Source organism: Arvicola amphibius, chromosome 2, assembly GCF_903992535.2.
Source record: "Arvicola amphibius chromosome 2, mArvAmp1.2, whole genome shotgun sequence".
Classification (NCBI taxonomy): domain Eukaryota; kingdom Metazoa; phylum Chordata; class Mammalia; order Rodentia; family Cricetidae; genus Arvicola; species Arvicola amphibius.
The window spans coordinates 165,494,071-165,515,194 of record NC_052048.2 but is presented as its reverse complement, the minus strand read 5'-3'; the positions used below and the strand labels follow the sequence as shown (position 1 = coordinate 165,515,194).

General features: G+C 42.7%; 1 protein-coding gene across 4 annotated transcripts in view; it reads right to left on the bottom strand.

Annotated features, from left to right (window-relative positions):
• Positions 1–1,511: 1,511 nt before the first annotated feature.
• The window catches only part of Met (MET proto-oncogene, receptor tyrosine kinase), a 109,935-nt gene continuing 90,322 nt past the window's right edge, over positions 1,512–21,124 (bottom strand). For all 4 annotated transcript variants that reach the window (XM_038318315.1, XM_038318317.1, XM_038318316.1 and 1 more), the window contains 6 exons: positions 20,214–20,294; positions 16,748–16,929; positions 14,485–14,594; positions 13,141–13,306; positions 3,957–4,093; positions 1,512–3,854 (listed from right to left, as the gene is read on the bottom strand). In XM_038318315.1, the coding sequence (XP_038174243.1) occupies positions 3,644–3,854; positions 3,957–4,093; positions 13,141–13,306; positions 14,485–14,594; positions 16,748–16,929; positions 20,214–20,294 (887 nt within the window). In that variant the 3' untranslated portion in view covers positions 1,512–3,643. The remainder of the gene's footprint in view (positions 3,855–3,956; positions 4,094–13,140; positions 13,307–14,484; positions 14,595–16,747; positions 16,930–20,213; positions 20,295–21,124) is intronic.

The window sequence follows — 21,124 nt, the reverse complement described above, 5'->3', positions numbered from 1 at the left end:
GAGTACGTGGGCCCAGGGATGGCATTATCCCCAGTAGTTTGGGACTACCCAGCTCTTACTAAAAACACTTGTGCTGGGGATCCCCATCTCTGCCTTCAGAAGCCGGAATTAGAGACTGGCTGCCATATTTACCTGACATTCCTCTGGGTTCTAGGGATCTGAACTCTAGTCTTCATGCTTGTGTGACAAGCACTTCGATCACTAAGCCAACCCCCAGTCCATATTATTTTCTATGCTGGTGCATTCTATGTCAGCCTGGCACAAGCTAGTGCCAGTTTAGAAGGAGGGGCCTCTAGTGGGAAAATGTCCCCTCCAGACTTTCTGTGGGCAAGACTGAAGTGGCGGTGCATTTCTTGATGATGGTTGCTTTAGGAGGGCCCAGCTCACTGTGGGCAGTACCACCCTGGGCTGGTGCTCTGGAAGCTATCTGAAAGCAAGCAGAGAAAACCATGAAGAGAGATCCAGTCGGCAGGACTCCCCCTGGCTTCTGTTTCAGATCCTGCCTCCAGGTCCCTGAACTGGTTGAGTTCCTGCCCTGACTTCCCTTTAATGATGGATTGCAATGTGTAACCATAAACTAAAACAAACCCTTTCCTCCTCAAGTTGGTTTTGGTCACGGTGTTTTATCACAGGAATAGAAAACCCTAACTAAGGTGATCGCCACTCACAAGGTCCCTACCACCTGTCTGTGTCAGCGTACACCAAATCTCATAGGAGATACATAGGTAAGAACTGTTTCTGGGTGGTTTAGAGTGGGTGACAGGAAATGGAGTTAGTGTGTCAGTTCAGTAATTGTAAGTGCCAAATACTAAGGGTATAAAGATGACAGGATTATGTCTTCAAAAGACGGAATAAAAGAGCTTTGTGTGAGATTGCATCTCTTGGCTGGAAGGTTGCCTGTGAACAGGCAAGAAAAAATGCGCTCCAATCTTATTTTGTCAACATCTGTACGGACTTATTTTTTTAAGAATCAAATATCCCTGAAGGGTTACAAAATTTATAGATGGCTTAAATCTCATCTTTGTAAATATCATTACAAGAATATAGTGATAACCTGAATGCAGTTTCTCTGGTAAGTAAATTTCCCAAAGGGTGGACACATGTGTCTATCAAAAGGGGGGTTTTGAGGGGGCAAAAGGCATCTCTTCCCAGCTGCCACTTGGGTGTCCATCTTTCTATCAACTGTACATTGCAGCTCCTTTGTCATAGCTTCTGGCCCATGGATACTCATCTTGCTGGAGAAGAGCCCCAAGTTAAAACAGCCAAGTACTCTAGCAGGGGAAAGGTTGCCAGAACAATGCAGGGAATTAAAAACTGAGGACAAACCACCCCTAGCAAGAGAGGTCTCTAGAGAGTCAAGCATGCAAATCTATGTAGCTATTGCCCATGCATTAAAGAATCGGCATCTGGTCTATGGAGGCGTGCCATGGAGCCAGGTGAAATCAATCTCAGGCTTCCTCTGTCATTATGTAAATGAGATAGGTAATCAAGCATGACTAGCTATAGCCGACTCACAGTAGACAAGATGTTACGTCACTTTATTTTAACTGTATGATTTCTCAGAACAATTATTCACATACAAAGTACCATTCAGCTCAACTGCAGGTATAGGCAGTGACAAGTATCTAATTCTTAGAAGAATGATTGACTCGCGCAGTCGGTCCAGACACATTACCCTAGAGAAGTTCATAAATAGAAAAGGTGACTTTCACGTTGCCGCTTCTTGCGCAGGTATGTACAGATATGGGTGGCTTCCGCAGCTCTTTCTGTTCTTTTCCTGCCCTCATAGAGATAGTTCCTTCTTTTTACAGAGCAGATGGTCGTTTTCTGCCATCCACCTGACAACGCTCTGTAAATTAGTACTACTCTTCATACTCACAAAGCAGTAATATCGGCATTGAAATAAATATGCGCTACAGCTCCTTATGTATTCTGGTATGTTCCACCACCATCAAAGACCTTTTGATGGCCATCATTTTTCCTGCAACAACAGCCAAGTCCAACTATTGGGTTTCAGCAGAGCACACCCATGTCACAGTTTGCTCTATTAACCCTTGGCTTCAAGTCCTGATGATGTAATGAGGGCGGGGTGTGCTGGCAATCAGAGCACTTCCTTATCACAATTTACAGCCCTGTAGGAAAAAATCATGCCGCTGGCAATCCAACTCTCACATACCTCTTCCTAAACGTTCACAGTGCAGTATTTTTGTGGCCTAATGACAATTTTCTTACATCATTAAAAATAAACATTTCTATAAAAATATAATACTTTCAATGTTTACACGGACAAAACCAGCTAGAGTAACCTAAGCCACATGCACTATACAGTAGTAAAGCACAAAATTCCACAGAGCAAAACGTGTCAAAAGTCTTGTCCAGAGGAGCTAGTCATTCAAGGTTTTCAAGTGGCTTTTTGTCTGTTTTGAAAATATGCTTTTGCTTAACCTACAATGTGTCCTAATGCAAAAATGAGACTCCCCAAGAGTGTTGCCGCCAATTGGTTTAGATGAGAAGTCTCCACCTGAGAAAGAGTAAATATTTCCAGCCCATAGATCCTTTCTTTGCTCTCCACACAAGCCATGACAGGAAATAGTGAAACTTTCAGTTTTCTTGTCCTTTAAAAACACACTGAGTGGCCTTTCCACAGGTTTATCACCACAAGTTATTCATTTTCAGAGTTGTCATTTAAAAAACAAATTAAAAAAAAAAACAACTATGTGTCCACACTCATTAGATCACAACAAAATCTCTCTCAAACAGTTGAATTTTTGTTTGCTGAGACAGGGTCTTACAACTCTCACTCACACTGGCCTGTCAATCCTTATGTGGCCAAGGCTGGTTTCGAACTTGTGGTACGCTGTCTGCCTCAGTTTCCCCAATGCTGGGATTACAGGTGTGAGCCACTGCTCCTGGCTAAGCATATGAGATTTAAATGACAATATTTTACTGTAACAAAGTTTTGTTTGTGAAAAAATCTTCCTATAGCCATCTATGTACAATACACAAAATCCCTGATACTTTATGAACACACCTCATGTCATGCTATCTTGACAATAAGTACATCGTTTGTGGATGTTCCTGCAACCAAAGGAATGTGCATATGAAAGTTTAAAAGGGAATGTTCATTTGATGGGTGGACAACATCGAAAATGGAAAATCTCCACGACCACAACACAACAAAATACGTTTAAAAACACTGAGGTCCCAACAAGCAGCCTGCTGGGGCCACCACATCTGTCATGCACGAGGCTCCCTCTTCTGAGGTTTCTATGAGAAGTCTTCAAAGTCCACTGTATCACTTCCTTACCAAAAATAAGACTTTAAAAAACTTCAACCCAGAACTGAGGTTTTGAACTCCAAAGAGATAGGAGTGTTGTCGTAGCCTTAGTAGCCTTTGGTCCTCAGCCTGTGGGGACCATGCTTCCTTTTCTGATGCATTGTCAGATGAGATTTTTTTTTCAGAATCCAGGAACTTCAATAGTAAATCTGTATCTCATAGTGGTGCAGTTTTGGCAAAAGCAAAACAGAAACAAAACAGTAACAACAAAACCATTGGGTGGCCTTTCAAAGGCCAGGCAGTGAGAACTGGTGGGGAAGGTCTTGAGCACTGTTTGTGGGAAGGGGGTTGGTGGCCTCCTGTCCATCATGTGTCCACCTCACCATCAACGTTGTCTTGGGACGACAACAGAGATGGATATGGAGCAACACATTTTACATTCACATAGGTAGTGTTCACATGGACGTAGTGCTCCCCGATGAACGTGGAGAAGATTGAGGATATCCTGGAGACCAGTTCAGAAAAAGACGGGCGCATTTCGGCTTTGGGGTGCCAGCATTTTAGCATCACTTCATACCTGTTTCAGAAAGACAGGCCGTGAGAGACACAATTTCAAGTGCATCCGTAAAAGTCACGAATTTCAGACACAATGGAGGACCCCACCGAGAGTCTTACTTACAAGGCATCTGGGCAGTATTCCGGTTGCAAGAGTCTTCTGCCTTGTAACAAGTAGATGGTGATATCAAATGTGTTCACATCCGGATAGGGAGGAGCTCCTCGCGTCATGAGCTCCCAGAGAAGCACACCAAAGGACCACTAAAAAAAAAAGAAAAAAAAGAAAAAAAAAAAAAAGACAGAAAGAAGCTAGGTGAGAGGAGTGTAACCACACAGCTATGGAGGGAAAATCAGTAGGGCTCCGTAAGTAATCCTGGCTTGACATATTTAACACCATTGCTATATACGGCAAAAACTTCCCTAAAGACAACTAGTAAGTACATTTCATGGCCTGTTTAAACCATAACGAGATGAGATAAACATTACAGTAATGAAGAGTCTCCAGAAAAAAATATGTGAAGTCTACACGATGATTAAGATTTAATCTTTGGGTACTGGAGTATATTTTTGAGTTCTTTCTTGTACGGTTAAAGTATCAACATGTTCCCTACCTCCTCCTCCAATAGTTTACTCAGAACTTTGGATTTTTTTAAAATATTTATTTATTTATTTATTTATTTATTTATTTATTATGTATACAATATTCTGTCTGTGTGTATGCCTGCACGCCAGAAGAGGGCACCAGACCCCATTAGAGATGGTTGTGAGCCACCATGTGGTTGCTGGGAATCGAACTCAGGACCTTTGGAAGAGCAGGCAATGCTCTTAACCTCTGAGCCATCTCTCCAGCCCAGAACTTTGGATTTTTATAAATAAAGGTGACCTCCCAGAAATTAAAAGTAATGGATAAATATTTCGTTTATGTATGATTGCATGCCTGTGTGAGCTAATGTGTACCACATGGGTGCAGATGCCCATAGAGACCGGAGGGTATCAGATCCCCTGGAACTATTATAGGTGGTTGTGAGCTGCCTGATGTGGGTGTTTGGAACAGAGCCTAAGTCCTCTGCAAGAGGAGTCAGTGCTCCTAACTGCTGCTGAGCCATCCTCAGTTTTAGTGATCCAAGCCTCTTCTGGCCTCTGTGGACACCAGGCATGCATATGGTATACAGGAACACACGCAGGCAAAACATCAAACTCAAAGACAATTAAAGAGACAGGAAATGTAACTGAATCTAAGGACAGGGTTCTTATCTTTAGTACCACAAAAGGATGGGCAGGCATGGAAGTCTTTCTGCAATCCCAGAGCCTGGGAGGTGGAGACAGGGGATCCCTGGGACAAACTAGCTAGTTAGACTAGCTAAACAGAGTGCTCCAGGCTCTGCAAGAGGCTCAGCTTCAGTAAATCCAAGGGAGAAAGACTGAAGAAAACATCAAGGGTCAACCTCAGGCCTCCATAAGCAGCTCTCTTGTGCACATGCACTTACATAGACACACACACAAACACACACACACGTGAGAATGCATGTTCAAATAGGCACACACATCAAACACACACACACACACACACACACACCAAAGGGAAAATGTAACCATATCTAAATGTTAATGTTAAAAGAAAAGGTCTAAATTAGTGTAAGCAAAAATCTGTATTAGAAGCATAACTAATCAAATTGCTAGGCAACAAAGTTCTCTACTGAAAACTAATTTCAATAAACCTGAAAATGCTAAAGTGCCTAATGTGAAGCAGTTATATCAGTGTTTTATGGGGAGACCAGAGATACAAGGTGGGGTTAAGGGAATTCTGAAATTTCCCCAATATATCTGAATTCACACCAGCATAAACATTTAAAGAGTTGTCAACTCTCAGGTCTTGCTGTGTCTATTGAACTTCACAAGCATGCATTTTCTAACAGCACAGGTCATGCATATCACCCCCCTCCCCTAGACATGTACTGAATGTGACAAAGAGAAAAGTCAGTGTGTGCAAGTCACCCTGTGAAGGGGACTCGGAATACCAGTGCTTGCTAGGCAATGCTTTCAGGCCACTCCCATACGAAAGAGTCAATGGGCAGGGCATGAGCCTGGTGTGTGTGTGTGTGTGTGTGTGTGTGTGTGTGTGTGTGTGTGTTAAGAGAAAGAGAATCATACCAGAAAAAAGGAGTTTAGAACTGAATATAGCTCCGAATACTTAGCAAAGAGAATAATGCATGGCTTTGAATTCAGAGACAGAAGGAAAGTGTCCACCTCCAAGGGCAGCTCTCCAGTTGCTGGAGTTGCTGATGCAGTCACATTAATGGCTCTTTACTTTTCCCCAAGTACAAGAGCCACCCATCTTGTTTTCAAGTGGTATATTTATTTTTATTTGTGTGTGTTGATGACTCTTGTATATGCTTTGCATGTTTACGCTCCTTTGAAGGTTAGAAGACAGAGTTGGATTCTCTGGAGCTGGATTTCAGGCAGTTGTGAGCTGCCCAGTGTGGATATTGGGAATTGAACTTGGGTCCTGTGGAAGAGTGGTAGGTGTTCTTTATAACTGAGCCATCTCTCTAGTCGTTACTCCTTTTTTCTTAAACTAAAAGTGTGTGTGTGTGTGTGTGTGTGTGTGTGTGTATGTGTGTGTGTGTGTGTGTGTGTGTGTGTGCGCGCACGTGCACACATGCCATAGCAAGTGTGTGGCATTCAGAGAATAACTCTCAGGAATCAGGCCTCAACTACCACCTTGTGAGATGAGGATGGGAGCAGACTGAGGTCATCAGGCCTGTGTGCAAGCACCTCTATCTACCAAACCACCTTGCCAGTCCTTAAGAGCTCCCCGTCCCTCTTTTGCAGAAATGGGGATACTGTCTCACATTGTAGTCTATTCTAGTTTTGATTGGCAGTAGTCTTCCCACCTCTGCTTCCTGATAGTTGGGTTATAAATATGAGCCATCCTGTGTGATTCAAGAGTCATTAAGATCATTGGATGCTTTGATCAAAGTAGAGAACACAACCCACCCCCAGGAGGGAGCTAGGTCACTGTCAACTCAATCTCTCAAGATCAAAGTTTTCATGCGAATCTTATTCTTGCACGTTACGGTGTCAATGCTTAAGCTCTAGACTTTGAGTTAAAATTTAAGTCCACAGAACAGGAATCTATTGACCTTTGATCTTGTACAAGCAGGTTACTGTCCAAGCTACTCGATAGGTCCCGGACTGACAAACAGTGCTCACGGTATTGCGCAATCAGAGCATGACTGTACTAGAGACTGATGACAGAAAAGAGGGACCACTGTGGTGAAAAGTCAAAGGGCACCCACATAGATATGGGAAGAGAGAAAGAAAACGGGTCCCATGGAACTGGCAAAAATTCGTCTGAGGGGTTCATGACATCAGACTTCTGGATGGGGTGGTGCAGCAGCAGGAGTATACGCATGAAGCTGGGGGTGGGGGCAGACACCTACAATCCTGGATGTGGGAAACTGGGCCAGAAGAATCATGGGTTCAAGGCCAATCTGAAGTGCTAGAGACCCTGTTTCAAGCCCCTATCTCCCTCCACAAAAAAGCTCCAGATATTGGTTTTATTAAATTTCTATACTGGAAATTTCTTGTCCTGTGGAGTAGGGGATGTGACTGAAGGTTAAAACAGGACAGGAAGGTTTTCAATGATGAAAATGGGCTAAGCTGAACCTGAGGTGACAAGACTGATCTGTGTGCCTGGAGACTGTGAGCACAAAAATGCTTAAGGCTAACGGAGAATCTAGGCGTTGGTGCTGTAGCTCAATTGGCAGAGTCCTTTCCTAGCATGCATGAAGCCCCAGCTTCCACTCCCAGCAATTATGAAACCAGGCATGGTGGAGTAGGCCTGTAATTCTAGCACTCAGGAGGTGGAAGCAAGAGAATCAGAAGCTCAAGGTCATCTTCGGCTCTATTGCGAGTTTGAGACAAGCCTGGAATACATGAATGAGATCCTGTCCAAGGGTGGGGTGGGGCTGGGAAGCTGGCTCACAAATCCTCAAATGGAGGATTCTGAATAAGAACGCGGGAGGATACTTCAGAATAAGAGTCGTGGAAGCCTGTGGAGCTTGACTCCAAGTCGATGGCGGAAGAGTGTCTGTCATATTGTATAGCACGTGTTAGCATCACCTCCTCTCCAAATTATTACTTTATTTAATTCTTGGAATGGGTCAACAATGGCAATAGCCATTATCGTTGCTGTAAGGACAAGGAAGTCAGAGTTGTAAGACTCCATCAGACCCAGGATCCAAAATGGAGAGGGAGTAGAATGGAGAAGAGAGACTCTTGAGCAAAATAGACCTTAAGCATCAGAAAGGAGTTGGAGAATTCAAGGGACAGGAGTTAGAGGGTCAGAGCTTACATAAAAGCACTGTACTAGACTGCAATAAAAACACTTCTTTGATGACACACCTGTACCCGGAAGACACACACGACTCAAACAACTCAAAATAAAAGGGGGTAAGGCTTGATTAGACATACCACAAAGAGATACAAGGATGATGCCAAGCACACAAATATGCTCCATGCTGGTATTCATCAGAGAAATTCAGATAAAAAAAGGAAACACAACTTTACTAGACCTCCCCAAATGTGACAATGTCAAGTGCAGGTGAAGATGCTGAATGCTGGAACCCAATGGGATCACCAGTGGGAAAATAAAATCAAGCAGCTGCTTTCTAAAACATTTGACACTTTCTTACAAATTTGAATATGTAGGAGTATACTACTCCTAAATATCTAAAACAAACAAATATACTCACACAAAACTTTTAAGAAAACGCATTGACAATTATGTGTCGGTAACTGCCTAAACATATAATGCTTCAGATGGTGAGTGAACAGATTAAACTTGGTATATCTATACAATAATCCATTACTCAGAAGGACAAGCTACTTTCTATAGAATATAGTACTGAAAGTACTGAAAAAAGAGAAAGAAAATAGAATTACTAGATGGTCCATAAATCCCCACTTCTGGGTATATTTCTAGCACAACTAAAAAGATAAAACAATTGGTTTATTGCAGTGCATTGCAGTGTGACTCACAACAGTAAAGAGGGGTAAGAAACCCAAATGTCTACTAATAGCTGGTTCTATTATATGCACAATAGAATTTCACTCAGTTTGAGAAAAGAAGGAAGTCTTTGTCATACGCTACAGAATGGCTAAACCTTGAGAACATCACATTAAGTGAAACGAGCCAGTCAACACAAGGACAAATGTTTTATAACTTTGATTCTATGAGGTATTTTGTTTTAAAGACAAAAGTAGAAGGGTAACCAGGAGCTGGAAGAAAATGAAAAGGAACATTTTTGTTCAATTGACATCATTTCAGTTTTGATGGGAGAAAAAAGTCCTTAAGATCTGTCATATCAAAGGTGTCACAGTTAACACTACTGCAGTAGATGCTTAAATGTGGATAAAATGGTAAATATCATGTGTTTTCAACCCAGGGAAAAAAATAAACCGGAATGTTGATCTGACCCATCAAAACTACCAATAGAGCAATATGTATGTTCTCAATGCCTTGTTCTGAGTGATGCTGGCATTCTCCGAAGGCTACTGCTTATGACTGTTTACATACCACTCCAGGAAAAATATTGTAGAGACAAGTCAGTGATTCCCAGGTCCTGGGAGAGGCCGACTATAAAAAGGCACAAGAACATTTGTAGGTGACCGACTGTTCTCTACCCAGATTGTGGTGGCAGTGGTGACACAGTTGTCTCCATTTGTCAAAACTTGAAGACCTAAGAAGGGCCACAGAAAAGAATGTGTGGTAGGTACTTGCAAAATGGTAGTATCATTGATAGAAACTGAGTTGAGGATTTGTTAGATGAGGAAAGAATTTAATTTAGAGTATAAGAAAGTCCTGATGCTGCTGATGACCTCCAGGCAGGGTCGAAGGTGACTGCTGACAGAATAATCTCAAGTCTGAGGGCATTTGATCCCTGAGACTATCCTGAGGGAAAGCTACATACAGGAAAAGCGTGAAGGAAGACAGGCAATGAAGAATAAAGACAGTAAGAAATAAAGATGCTACAACCAAGAAGCAGGAAGAAAACCAGGAGGTGCAGTGTCTAGAAACCAAAGGAAGTGGGTATTCCAAGAAAGGGCTGGGTGACCCTGGGTAATATCTTCTGAGAGACCATCAGAATGAGGGCCAAGAAAAGCCTGCGGCCTGATCAAGTGAGAAGGCAGACTTTAGTGATGTGTAAAATGAGAGCCATTGGATGGTGCAGGCTGGGCTTGAGTAATCTCATGGGAACTGACTTTGAGCTCACTCAAATGCACATTAGAGTATTCAACGAGACCAAATTCTACCTGGGCATTGGCTAAAAACAGAGCCTATCGATTCACAGGCAAGCTTTTGCTTGTCGGACTCCACATATGTTTAACTTACTTCATGCTTTTGGAAATGTCCACGTCAACATTCAAAAGTATATGTTGCCTTTGAGGTGAAACCCTACTCAAATTATTCTATGCAATCAGCATTTGTTTGTCAAAGCCGCATTGCATGTGGCCTACATGTCACAGTATCGTGGTGTCTTCCAGTAATGGGGGAGAAACCGTGTTAATACTGTGGCCTACATGTCACAGTATCATGGTGTCTTTTATGGAGAGGGGGAGAAACTGTCTTGATACTCCGCAGTATCTTTTAAAAGTTTTAGTTTTTTGTGGCCTTTGGGAGAGGCCTTCTCTTGATGACGTCTACTTTATAGATTTTAGAATTCCCTGATTATCAGGATTTAGTCAATGATACTGGGAAAATTCAGCTAGATTATCGATACCATTGCCATTCAGTTTTAGCTCAGTTGGAACCCCAGAAAGTTCCCTCATGCTCATTTGTAATCAGCCTCCACCTCCATTTTCAGCCACAGGCAACCAATGATCTCCTCTATTTATATTGCTACTGCTTTCTAGAAATGTCCCACAAATAAAATCATTGACCATTTTGTCTTTCAAGGCTGTGTTCTTTTTTTTGTTTTTTTTTTTCTAGACAGGGTTTTCCCTGTAGTTTCTAGAGCCTGTCCTGGAACTAGCTCTTGTAGACCAGGCTGGCCTCGAACTCAGAGATCTGCCTGCCTCTGCCTCCCGAGTGCTGGGATTAAAGGCGTGCGCCACCACCGCCCGACTGTGTTCTTTCACTTGACATAATTTTGGGAGTTTGATCCGCACTGCAACCTGTCAGTCATTCCTGTATACTGCCAAATGATGTTGCATTATATAGGCGTATCACTCTGTGTTTGTGATGGGGGGTTCATATGCGGGTATGTGTGTACATATGTGAGTCCATGTGCATATGTGTGGAGCACAGAGGCCAAGGTCTATGTTGGGTATTTTCCTTCACTGTTCTACATCTTATTTATATTTTACATGTATGGGTATTTTGCCTGCATGTATACATATCATGTCTGCAATCCTGGTGCCCACAGAGGCCAGAAGAGGGTGGTGGACCCCTGAAACTAGATCAACAGAAGGTTGTTAGCTGTTACATGGGTACTGATAACTGGCTAAGCCATCTCTCTAAGCCCCATCACCTTCAGATTTTTGAGGCAGGGATTTTCACTGAACCTGGAACACACTAACCTGAGTAGACTAGACTGACGGCAAGTCCCAGGGATCTTCCACATCTCTGGCTGGAACTGCAGGTGTGTTCTGCCTTGCCCAGCTTTTATGTGGGTGTTAGGAACTACGCAGGTTCTCAAGCCCTCACAGCAAGGGCTTTACTGTCTGGGGCATCTCCCCAGCACAAAATCCATTACACTTCACTTACCCATCCTTCAGGTGGTAAATATTAGGGATGTTTCTAATTTGGAGCTATTATGAATAATACTACTGTAACCATTCATACATAAATCTCTGTGTGGGCATGTTTTTTCTTCACGTGCTTATTAGCTAGTTAGTCACACATGTGTTTGGTGTAATGCCCATTCAGATATTGTGTCTATTTTTAAAACTGTGTTCTTTCATCTTGTCTCCTTGCTATTGACTTGCTAACACTGGCTCTCTCTTGTGTAGGCTTACTGGCAGTCAAGTCCGAATGAAGGACATGTTCTCTAAGGATGGGTAAGCTCTCTCTTCAGGCATCCATCTTTGTTTCAGCCTCTCTAGCATTCATTTCTTTACAGACTTTCAGTGTCAAAATCTCAGGCGTTAACCTCTACCATGTGCCACTACATTTTCCTCCTTTATAGATCTTGTGTTGCCAGAATTCTCTTTACTCTGCCATGACTTGGGACATACTTATCCATAATGAACTGCTAGTCACCTCACGTTACTGTCAATGCTTCCTCTACCTTATAAGATCAGAAACTAGATGACCACTACTTTTCACCCCCTCCTCTAGCTGACAATGCAGTGAGCTATTTCTCACGAGTACCCTCAGTCCCTGTCTCCTGTCATCTGTCAGCAGCTACCAACATTCTCTTTTGAAGGTCACATCCTGCGGGAACATTTCCCGGATGTCTTGTGTATTGGCAGCAGAGATTTATCGTTGTATCCTTAAGGGTGAAACATCAAATATTTTTCTACCTAAACATCACACTCGTCCTGACTTGCTGCATGTGAGAAGAACAGCAAGCACACTCTGGGTTTCAGGCAGCACTCATGCTCTGTGCGTGCCCTAGACTTTCAAACTACCCAGGTCCAAAGAGGCCAAAGCCAAGGCTCTTTTGCTCCAGAGAGAAGCAGTGGACTTGCTTCCCAACCCCACATCTCTTTTGATGTTTTCTCTTCCCCTGGCTTCCGTGTTAGTCTCTCCTTTGGGGTCTTCAGCTTCTCTGCCTCCCTCCTCACTTGCGTGTGTAGATTCTTTCAAATAATTTCTTTTGGACTCTCATGAAAATATTACTAGCCTAGATCTCTGTGTGTGATGATGTTTGGAGATGGGACCTCTGAGAGGTTATTAGGTCTATGCACATAGCTCAGTGTGGTGCTACACTCTACAAATATTTTCGAATAAACAAGATAATTTATGAATACAGTTTGGTAGCTACTGGACAATCAACTCCAGTTTTACAAATGAAGATACCCTGCAATTAGTGGTGTTGAATTTTTTTGTTGTTGTTTTGTTGTTGTTTATTTTCTGAGACAGGGTTTCTCTGTGTAACAGTTCTGGCTATCCTGGAACTCACTTTATAGACCAGGCTGACCTTGAATTCATAGACATTTTCCTGCCTCTGCTTCCTGAGTGGTGGGATTAAAGGTGTGTACCACCACTGCCTGGAGAATTTTTTTAAAAAATCATGTTACCATACAACAATGGGAATGAAAGTCAAGGAAGGGAAATTTAGGGATGGCGAATACATTACCACATCTGATTTGGTGGTAAATTTCTGCGTTTGCAGGCTCTCTAAGGCCATCCACTTCACTGGTAGCTTGGCACCCGTCTTGTTGTGGACACTATAGTACTCTTTGTCGTACACGTCTCTGGCAAGACCGAAGTCGGCAACCTTGACGGTGAATTTTTCATCCAACCTACAGGAGGAAAATCAATCACTGACTGAAGTAGGATAATTTACAACAGTGCTGAATGTCATTAGATTTAAGAAAGGTGGCTTCGGTATTAGAGATCCACAATTTCCTCTGGCCTACTGACTAACACTAAATTACGGTGGAGCTCCTCGGTAAAAATGCTTGATTGACATTGACCTTACAAATTCCACCGGCCAGAAAGCGACATCATGGATGACATGGCGTTTTGTCCTAATGCAGGTCTGGAGAAAAGGGAAAGCTGCCTTCCCCCTAGCTTTCCACGGTTGCAAAATAACTAGGGCATCAGGCTACCCAATGCAGTCCTTCGCATCATTAGTCTTCCCTGGCCATCTTACCGACGATACGTTCCTTGGAATGAACAGGCCATGGTACTGCGACTTTGCCCTCTTCTGTTCTCAAACATGCTAGCGAGCACATAAAACTCCTGTGTGCCATCAGCGAAGCAATGAGACAGAAGGCTAAGCGCCTAAGGAAGCTGTCATGTTAAAAAAAAACAAAAACCATCTTCTGCTATCTAAGGCTGTGCAGCCCTTGTTTAATGCAGTTTTATGACGTTACCCTGACCAAAAGCTAGGTAGAAAATTAATAGCATAGCTTTCTCATTCACACATACCAAGAAACATGAATCAGCGCTCTGCAAGGCAAAGCAGAGATCCAATTATAAACTGTTGACTGTTGTTGTTACACAGCCAGGCAGCCAGACACAAATAAAAGTTCTTTGTATATTCGTTCCCAAATACCATCTTTGGTAAGGCGTCTGCAGGCTGGCTGCAAGTCTGCTGCTGGGAGCTGCCCTGCCTTGGTATTCCTGTTACCAGTTTTTCTTTTTCGTTGTCTAAGGCTGAAGATCAAATTCCCTCTCCCCATCGCTAATACAGTGTGAAACCACACACTGGAGACTGCTGGTGGGAAGGGCCCAGGAAGGCTGAAGTAAGGAGCAGCTGTTGGAGAGCCCCCGTGGAGTAACCTTTTAAATGCTTTGTCTGATAAAACTAAAAACCCCTCCCACATCCCCAGCAGGGGCTTCCACGTCTACTCAAAATCGTCAAGGATATTCAGACTTTGCTTCAGAGAGAAAAGGAACATCCTTACTAGCATTGAGTAGTGAGAAGCAAGCACTTCATTTGTACTTTTGTGCATGGTGATATTTTCATACTTACATGCAGTTTCTCGCAGCTAAGTCTCTGTGGACAAACTTTTTGCTGGCAAGATATTTCATGCCTTTGGCTACTTGGAGACCAAATCCTATAAGATCTTTGACAGTTGGGTTCTGCAATCAAAGAGAGTTGGGAAAGCATAAACTAAGCACTCGATGTCCTAACAGTGTTCTTAGAATACTGTAATGTTTATATGACTTATCTTGTCTCAAATAATAATTCATGCTCCACGGAGAGCCATAACTATTTGTTAACTAGTACTGTATACAAAGCGTGAGGCTAGATTTTTTTTAAAATAAAGATAGTTTGTTATGTCGTACACACTTCTGTTTGGGAGGTGTTACAGGTTCTGCTTTCCGGGTGGGACAATGCAGATGTATTAAAATGTAGGTTTTATTATTCAGCGTGTGTGATGAGACAAATTGATCAGGAGGCAGCTCCTGTTGAAATGATAGTTTGCTTCTCAGTTTCCAAAAGGCTATCTCTGCTTCAGCAGCCACCGTGGCGATGTGAGCATAAGATTCCAACAAGAACCCAGACTGAAGGCTGCACTCCCTGTCATACACACAGCCCGAGGGCGGGCCACATCTTGTGGCTTAGACATCTCCTGAAGACATCTGTGTGAGGTGCCAGTAACCACTCTCTGGGTCTTAAGAGGCCAGCTCCTATTCTGTAACGGACAGTAGGGCATCCCACATTTGAATCCTGGGAGAACAGCGCTGATGGTAGCTCATCTAAACTGACAGCCGCATCAGAGAGACAAGAGTTAGAGTGAGACCTCTGCAATGTTAGTTTCACCGCCTGCAAAGAATTGGCAGTCGGGGGTGCTCTATTCTTTTGGCTGAACAGAAAGTATTTCTTTATAGTCCCAGGGCTTATTTAGCTTAGTGTTTATAAAGTTATTTTTGATGAAGAGCAAAGCCACTTGGTTGACTCCCACAGGGACCTGGGCAGCAAGGCCAAGCCTGAGGCTATGACGTCAGCCCAGTTCTAGGAGCTCCTCAGTCCATGCTCCTCACCCTGAACCCCAAAGCTTGCTCAACGTTACAGCCCAGTTAAAGGGTCATAAAGAAAATTCACAGCCACAGTCCTCTTTTGCAACTTTGAGCTCATTTATCCAACTAACATTTATTAAGAGCCTATGTGCTGAGCCCTGGAGCCACAGGAGTGAGCAAAATACACAAAACTCCTACCCCGTGAGCTAGGGTATATGTAAACAAACATGTTTACACTGATTATTTGTTTATTGTCTAGTACAACACTATTCAGTATAATATAAAGTATGATACACCTATACTTTAGAAATAGATGAAACAAACCACAATATATTTTAACCCAAATTTTCTAAAATATTATTTCAATATGGGATCCATATAAGGATTATTAATGAGTTATTCCTCCTTCTAAGACAGCATGTAGCTACGTAGCCTAGGCCGGATTGGCAAGCAACTTTTTCTGGGACTCAAATGCTTGTGTTGGGGCTGAGATGGGGGTTCAGTGGGTGAAGTGCTTGCTTCACAAGCAGGAGAACCTGAGTTCAGATCCCAGCACCTATGTGAAACCCAGGTATACAAAAGCCAGGTATCATGGTGGACCTGTAATCCAGAGCAGGGAGCAGAGACAGGCAGATCCTAGGGGCTCACTGGCATGCTAACTTAGATAAAATGGCGAACTCTAGGTTCGGTGAGAGACCCTTGACTCAAAACCTAAGGTAGAGAAAGAATTGAGGGAGACACGCAATGCCAGTCTTTGGCCTGTTTATGTGTCTCCATAGCTGCATGTACACACACCCAAACACACCAAATAAACAAAGAAACAAGCAGACAAACAAACGGGCTGGAAAGAGGGCTCAGTGCATTTGTTGCTCTTGCAGGGGACCTGGCTTTGTTTCTCAGCATGCACATGGTGGCTCATAACTGTCTGTAATGATAGTTCCAGGAGATATGATGTCCTCTTAGGGCACTAGGTATCAGGGATACATATTGTGCACATAAATATAGGTAAACACACTCATAAAATAAAAATAAAATCTTAAAAAAGGAAGGCAAGCCAAGTGTGGTGTCATGTGACCTGCGATGTTGGTACTCAAGAGGCTGAGGGAGGTGGACTATAGAGAATTTGAGACTAGCCTGGGCTACAGAGTAAGTACCAGGTTAGCCTGAAGTATAGCAAATCCTATCTCACCTCCCAAAATTGAAACAACATGTTTAAGGAGTGGCTGGCTGACAGCTGATTTGTGAATTCATAAGCTCAGCAGAGTACTTACGTGAGTCTCGTTCCGAATGAAATTTCGAAGATCTCCGTGTTTCATATATGGTAGAACCACCAGTGGGGACCCTTCACTCCGGAGGCAGATCCCCAAGAGCGAGAGAACATTGGGGTGACTGAAGTCTTTCATGATGATTCCCTCAGTCAGAAACTGGGAGACTTCGCCTATGTCTGTGATTCCTGTAGAATGCAGTGTTGAGACATTAGCTCCACTACAGGACAACAAACCCCTTTTCAACTTTAGATAGCAAGCACAAGGAAATGTGAGAACAAGTTGGTGACACCTTGTCCGGATGCTTCAACCTTAGGGTGCTCTTTCTACAACATGTTTGAGTGAACGGGGTCCTGGGCAGAAAGCTTTTTTCTTTTTCTTTTCTACTTTCCTTACCCATCATGAGGGTTGCATCTGAGAATCTTACAACTAAGAACTGATTAACAACAGAGCAACATAATGTCTACTTTGAAACATTTTATTTTATTATTATTATTGTGATGGTGATGATGATGATGATGATGATGATGATGATGTGTGTGTGTGTGTGTGTGTGTGTGAGAGAGAGAGAGAGAGAGAGAGAGAGAGAGAGAGAGAGAGAGAGAGAGAGAGAGAGAATAGTACCCTCAGAGGCCAGAAGCGGGTATTGGATCCGCTGGGAGTTAGAGTTAAAGAGGACTGTGAGTCACCCATGGTGAATTGGTGAATGCAAGGAACAAAGCCCGAGTCATCTAGAAGAACAGGAAGTTCTCTTAACTGCCAAGCCATTTCTCTAGCCCTTCACAACACTTTTAAAATGAGCTTTATAGGCATCGGAGCCTTCAGAAATGGAGATCGGAGTGTCAATGGGAATTATTTCTTTTATTCTTGGATTTGATGAAAAATTGAGAGTTGTGAAAAACAAGGTTGAACCAAAAGCCCATGAGCTAATGGATGATAAGGGAAACCAGACAAGCTTGTCTGCAACGCTATCCCCTCTTTGTTACTTGCCCCTTCTTTCTGGGTGTAAGAAGGACCCCTGCTAGAATGAGGACTTATGAGTGGTGATCAGGTAGTATAGGTCAGGAAAAAATTTGCGACCACTCAGCTCAAAAACAGGAAGGAAGGGGAGGCTCCAAATACTATTTCAAGGTATTATGCCTGGGTTTTGAGAAGAGGGATTTTAGTTTCTATGCTGTCTTAGTGGAGAGAAGTTCTAATTTTTAAGGCCTGCTTTGAGAAAAAAAAGAGACCTGTGGTCAAGAGGCCAGAGACGGTCAGGGAGAGGCCTGTCAAATGCTCCTTAGTTCAAGAACTCAGCGAACCAAAGCCCCATATCGTAGGATATTGTTTCCTGAGCCTCCACAGCATCACACTGCACAGTGCCATCAAGGCACCGCTGGCAGCCTCTTTTGTAAAACAGAGTCCAGGAAACAACTGGTCCCATGTAGGAGCGTAGAATGTCTTATACAGACACAAAACAAAGATGCCACGCCTCCATCTGGATAGCATCTGGGGCATAGCCTGTCGAGTGCTTTGTCACTGGTTCCATAGTCTTTGGCTTCATGGGCCACGTGGTGTCTGCTTCAAACACTTAACTCTACTGTTGAACCATGAAACTAGTTATAGACAACAAACGCCTGGGTCTCAGTAAACTTTACCCATGAAAGCAGCTTCGTGGCCATAGTTCAATGATTACTGATCTACTGAGGATCAATCACCACACGGCATATATAAATAGCTGCCCCCCTTTATGTACTGAGGATTGAACTGAGCCCTGAATATGTAGGTACCCCACCACTGAGCTATATATTTTCTAACTGTGTGTGTTTGTGTGCATACAGGGTATTCTCGTGTGTGTGTGTGTGTGTGTGTGTGTGTGTTTAGACCCAAGAATGACATCCTTTGTCCTGCTGCACTGCAGGGTCTCTCAGGGTCCCTCACTGAATCTGGATGGCCATTAAGCCCCAGTGATTCATTCCTGTCTCTGCTCCCCGCCATACTGGGGTTACAAGCATATACGGCCAATCTCGACTTCTTATGTGATCTGAACAGCGGCCCTTAAGCTTAAGAAGCAGTGGCTGTTACTCACTGTGCTCTCTCCCCAGTTGCTGTTACTCACTGAGTTCTCTCCCCAGCCTCTAAATAGTCAGCTTTTAGCACAGTACTTTCTAATCAGTTCTAGAAAGACCTACTGAGGAAATGAGAGCTCACAAATGAAGAGTTAACAGCATTAACATAAATCTCAATAGTATCTCTTCGGTGTTCATGACAACGCTGGCAGCCTTTTAGAAACATAATGCATTTTGAGACCCGGAGAAGATGATGGAGGTCTATGTGGACTGACAACAGCCATCACATGGCGATGACAGAAAGATTTCCTGGGGTTAGCACTCCTCTCAGTGAAAATGGCAGCACTTCTTTCCTCTGAGGTCAGTTTATTGGTCAGTATATGTCATCTACCACAGTCTGGTACTAGATTCCACGCGGACTGTCCCTTTAGTTATCTTGGGATCAGATAGCCAACAAAATGAACCGTACAGAATGATGCTCACCCTGGAGATTAGGTTCATATTGAAAAGGGCAGAAGTGATTCTGGTATTAGCGTACCTCACAGGGAAACCTATCATTTATACATTTCAAGATGATTGGTTCTAACACAAACATTTAATACAGTTGGCTAACAGTTTTCAGGTTGCTTACAATTCTAAAGCAGAAAATGACAGAGGAGAAAGGCAAGTATGTGAGGTCTGTCGACAAGGGTGGAGCCTGGAGTCCCCTCATAGTGTGTACAACCTGGCAAGTTTGGGCTGCAATTACGTCTCTGCATCAGTAAAGACTAAGCTGATGTTTAAAAGCATGCCTTGGTTTTTTAAGAAAGCGTGCACTTCACCTTAAGAGTTTTCTCAGTAACAGGCAAAATGTTTAAGAAATAGTGCATCATGAACAGAGGGCAGGTTGCATTTCCTTAGGAAATTTATTTCTGTGGAACACCCCATTCCCTAAACAAGTGGATAAATGAGGAATTACCATATTTACGATTTTTCAGTTTCCTGCCAGTGTATTGCTCTCCAGTTTGTATTACTTCAGCTTTTCATCTTTTTTTTTTTTAATGGAAGTTGTGGCTAAAAAGTAATTATGGTAGTGTCTTTGGGCAAAATGAGTCATTACTTTGGTATGTGCCAACGTGCTTCCAATAGTTTCCACAAATGTCATTGGCAAAACAAATACTATAAGTCTAACATGGCTAAGTGATACTTGGTTCATCCGAGAGACCCCCTGCTCCTCCTCTCTTACTTATAGTTGTCCGTGGGGTATTTTCAGAGGGACTATCTCAGCAAGTGTTTAGACTAAACAAATTTCCAGGATTAATTCCACAATTTCAGCACTAGATGTTTTCTTTTTCCACAGGGGAAAGTGTAAATCAACACTTGATTATACGCTGTCAATTTGCAAACCACAAATGTGCCCGTCACTACTAACTGCTACTTACGATTCAAGGACTTCACAGCACAGTGAATTTTCTTGCCATCATTGTCCAACAGCGTCCCATGATACACACAGCCGAAATGCCCTATTAAAAGAGAGAACTTGGTTAGAGTTATATGATACTGGCTTATATAATAATTATTTATTAGGACCTTAATCTCCTTCCTCTGTAAGACAAAAAGAGTAACATTTCTGATGACACTTTTATTAATAATATCACTCTGTGCAGTACATGTGTTTGGATATAAATATAGAGGCAATACATTTATTTCCATGATATAAGCAATATGATGATTTAATATATGGCAATATGTTTTTTTAAAGGGTAATCATTTAAAGGTAAAACATTGAATCATTGTGGTATCACCAAACACAACAATAGCTTCTGCACGAAAGAGGTTTATTATTTTTAAGGACCAAATACTATTTAAGAAAACATATAAATAATTTTATCCACTTGAATAAACATAAAATAAGGCCTTTACATTCTAGCAAATGATTATAAATTAGGTGTTATAGAGCAAGGATTTCCCCTGTTAGTCACTGGTTAATATGTAAGTCGGGCTGGCAGGAATCAAGAGGCAGTTGCCTAAATGAAGTAGATCCCCTCTGAGTCACCGCATGCCCTTCCCTCCGACTTGACCCACTCACTTCCCCGATAGTAGCCTTTCAACAGCGGCAGTAATTTTTCCCAGAGGTGTCAAATGCCTGATAGCTGTGTAAGTCATTCAATTAATTCATGGAGTCATGCAAGCTGTCCTGAGTGCTCAGTATATGAGGATCAGGCATGGGGCTACCCTCTCATGACACGAAGATGAATACGGTAAGCCCGTGCTCACGAGTGATCACAGTTTCCCTCGAAAAACATATAATAAATAAGCAGTAGTTAATATTGATAGCTTCTTAATGACGACG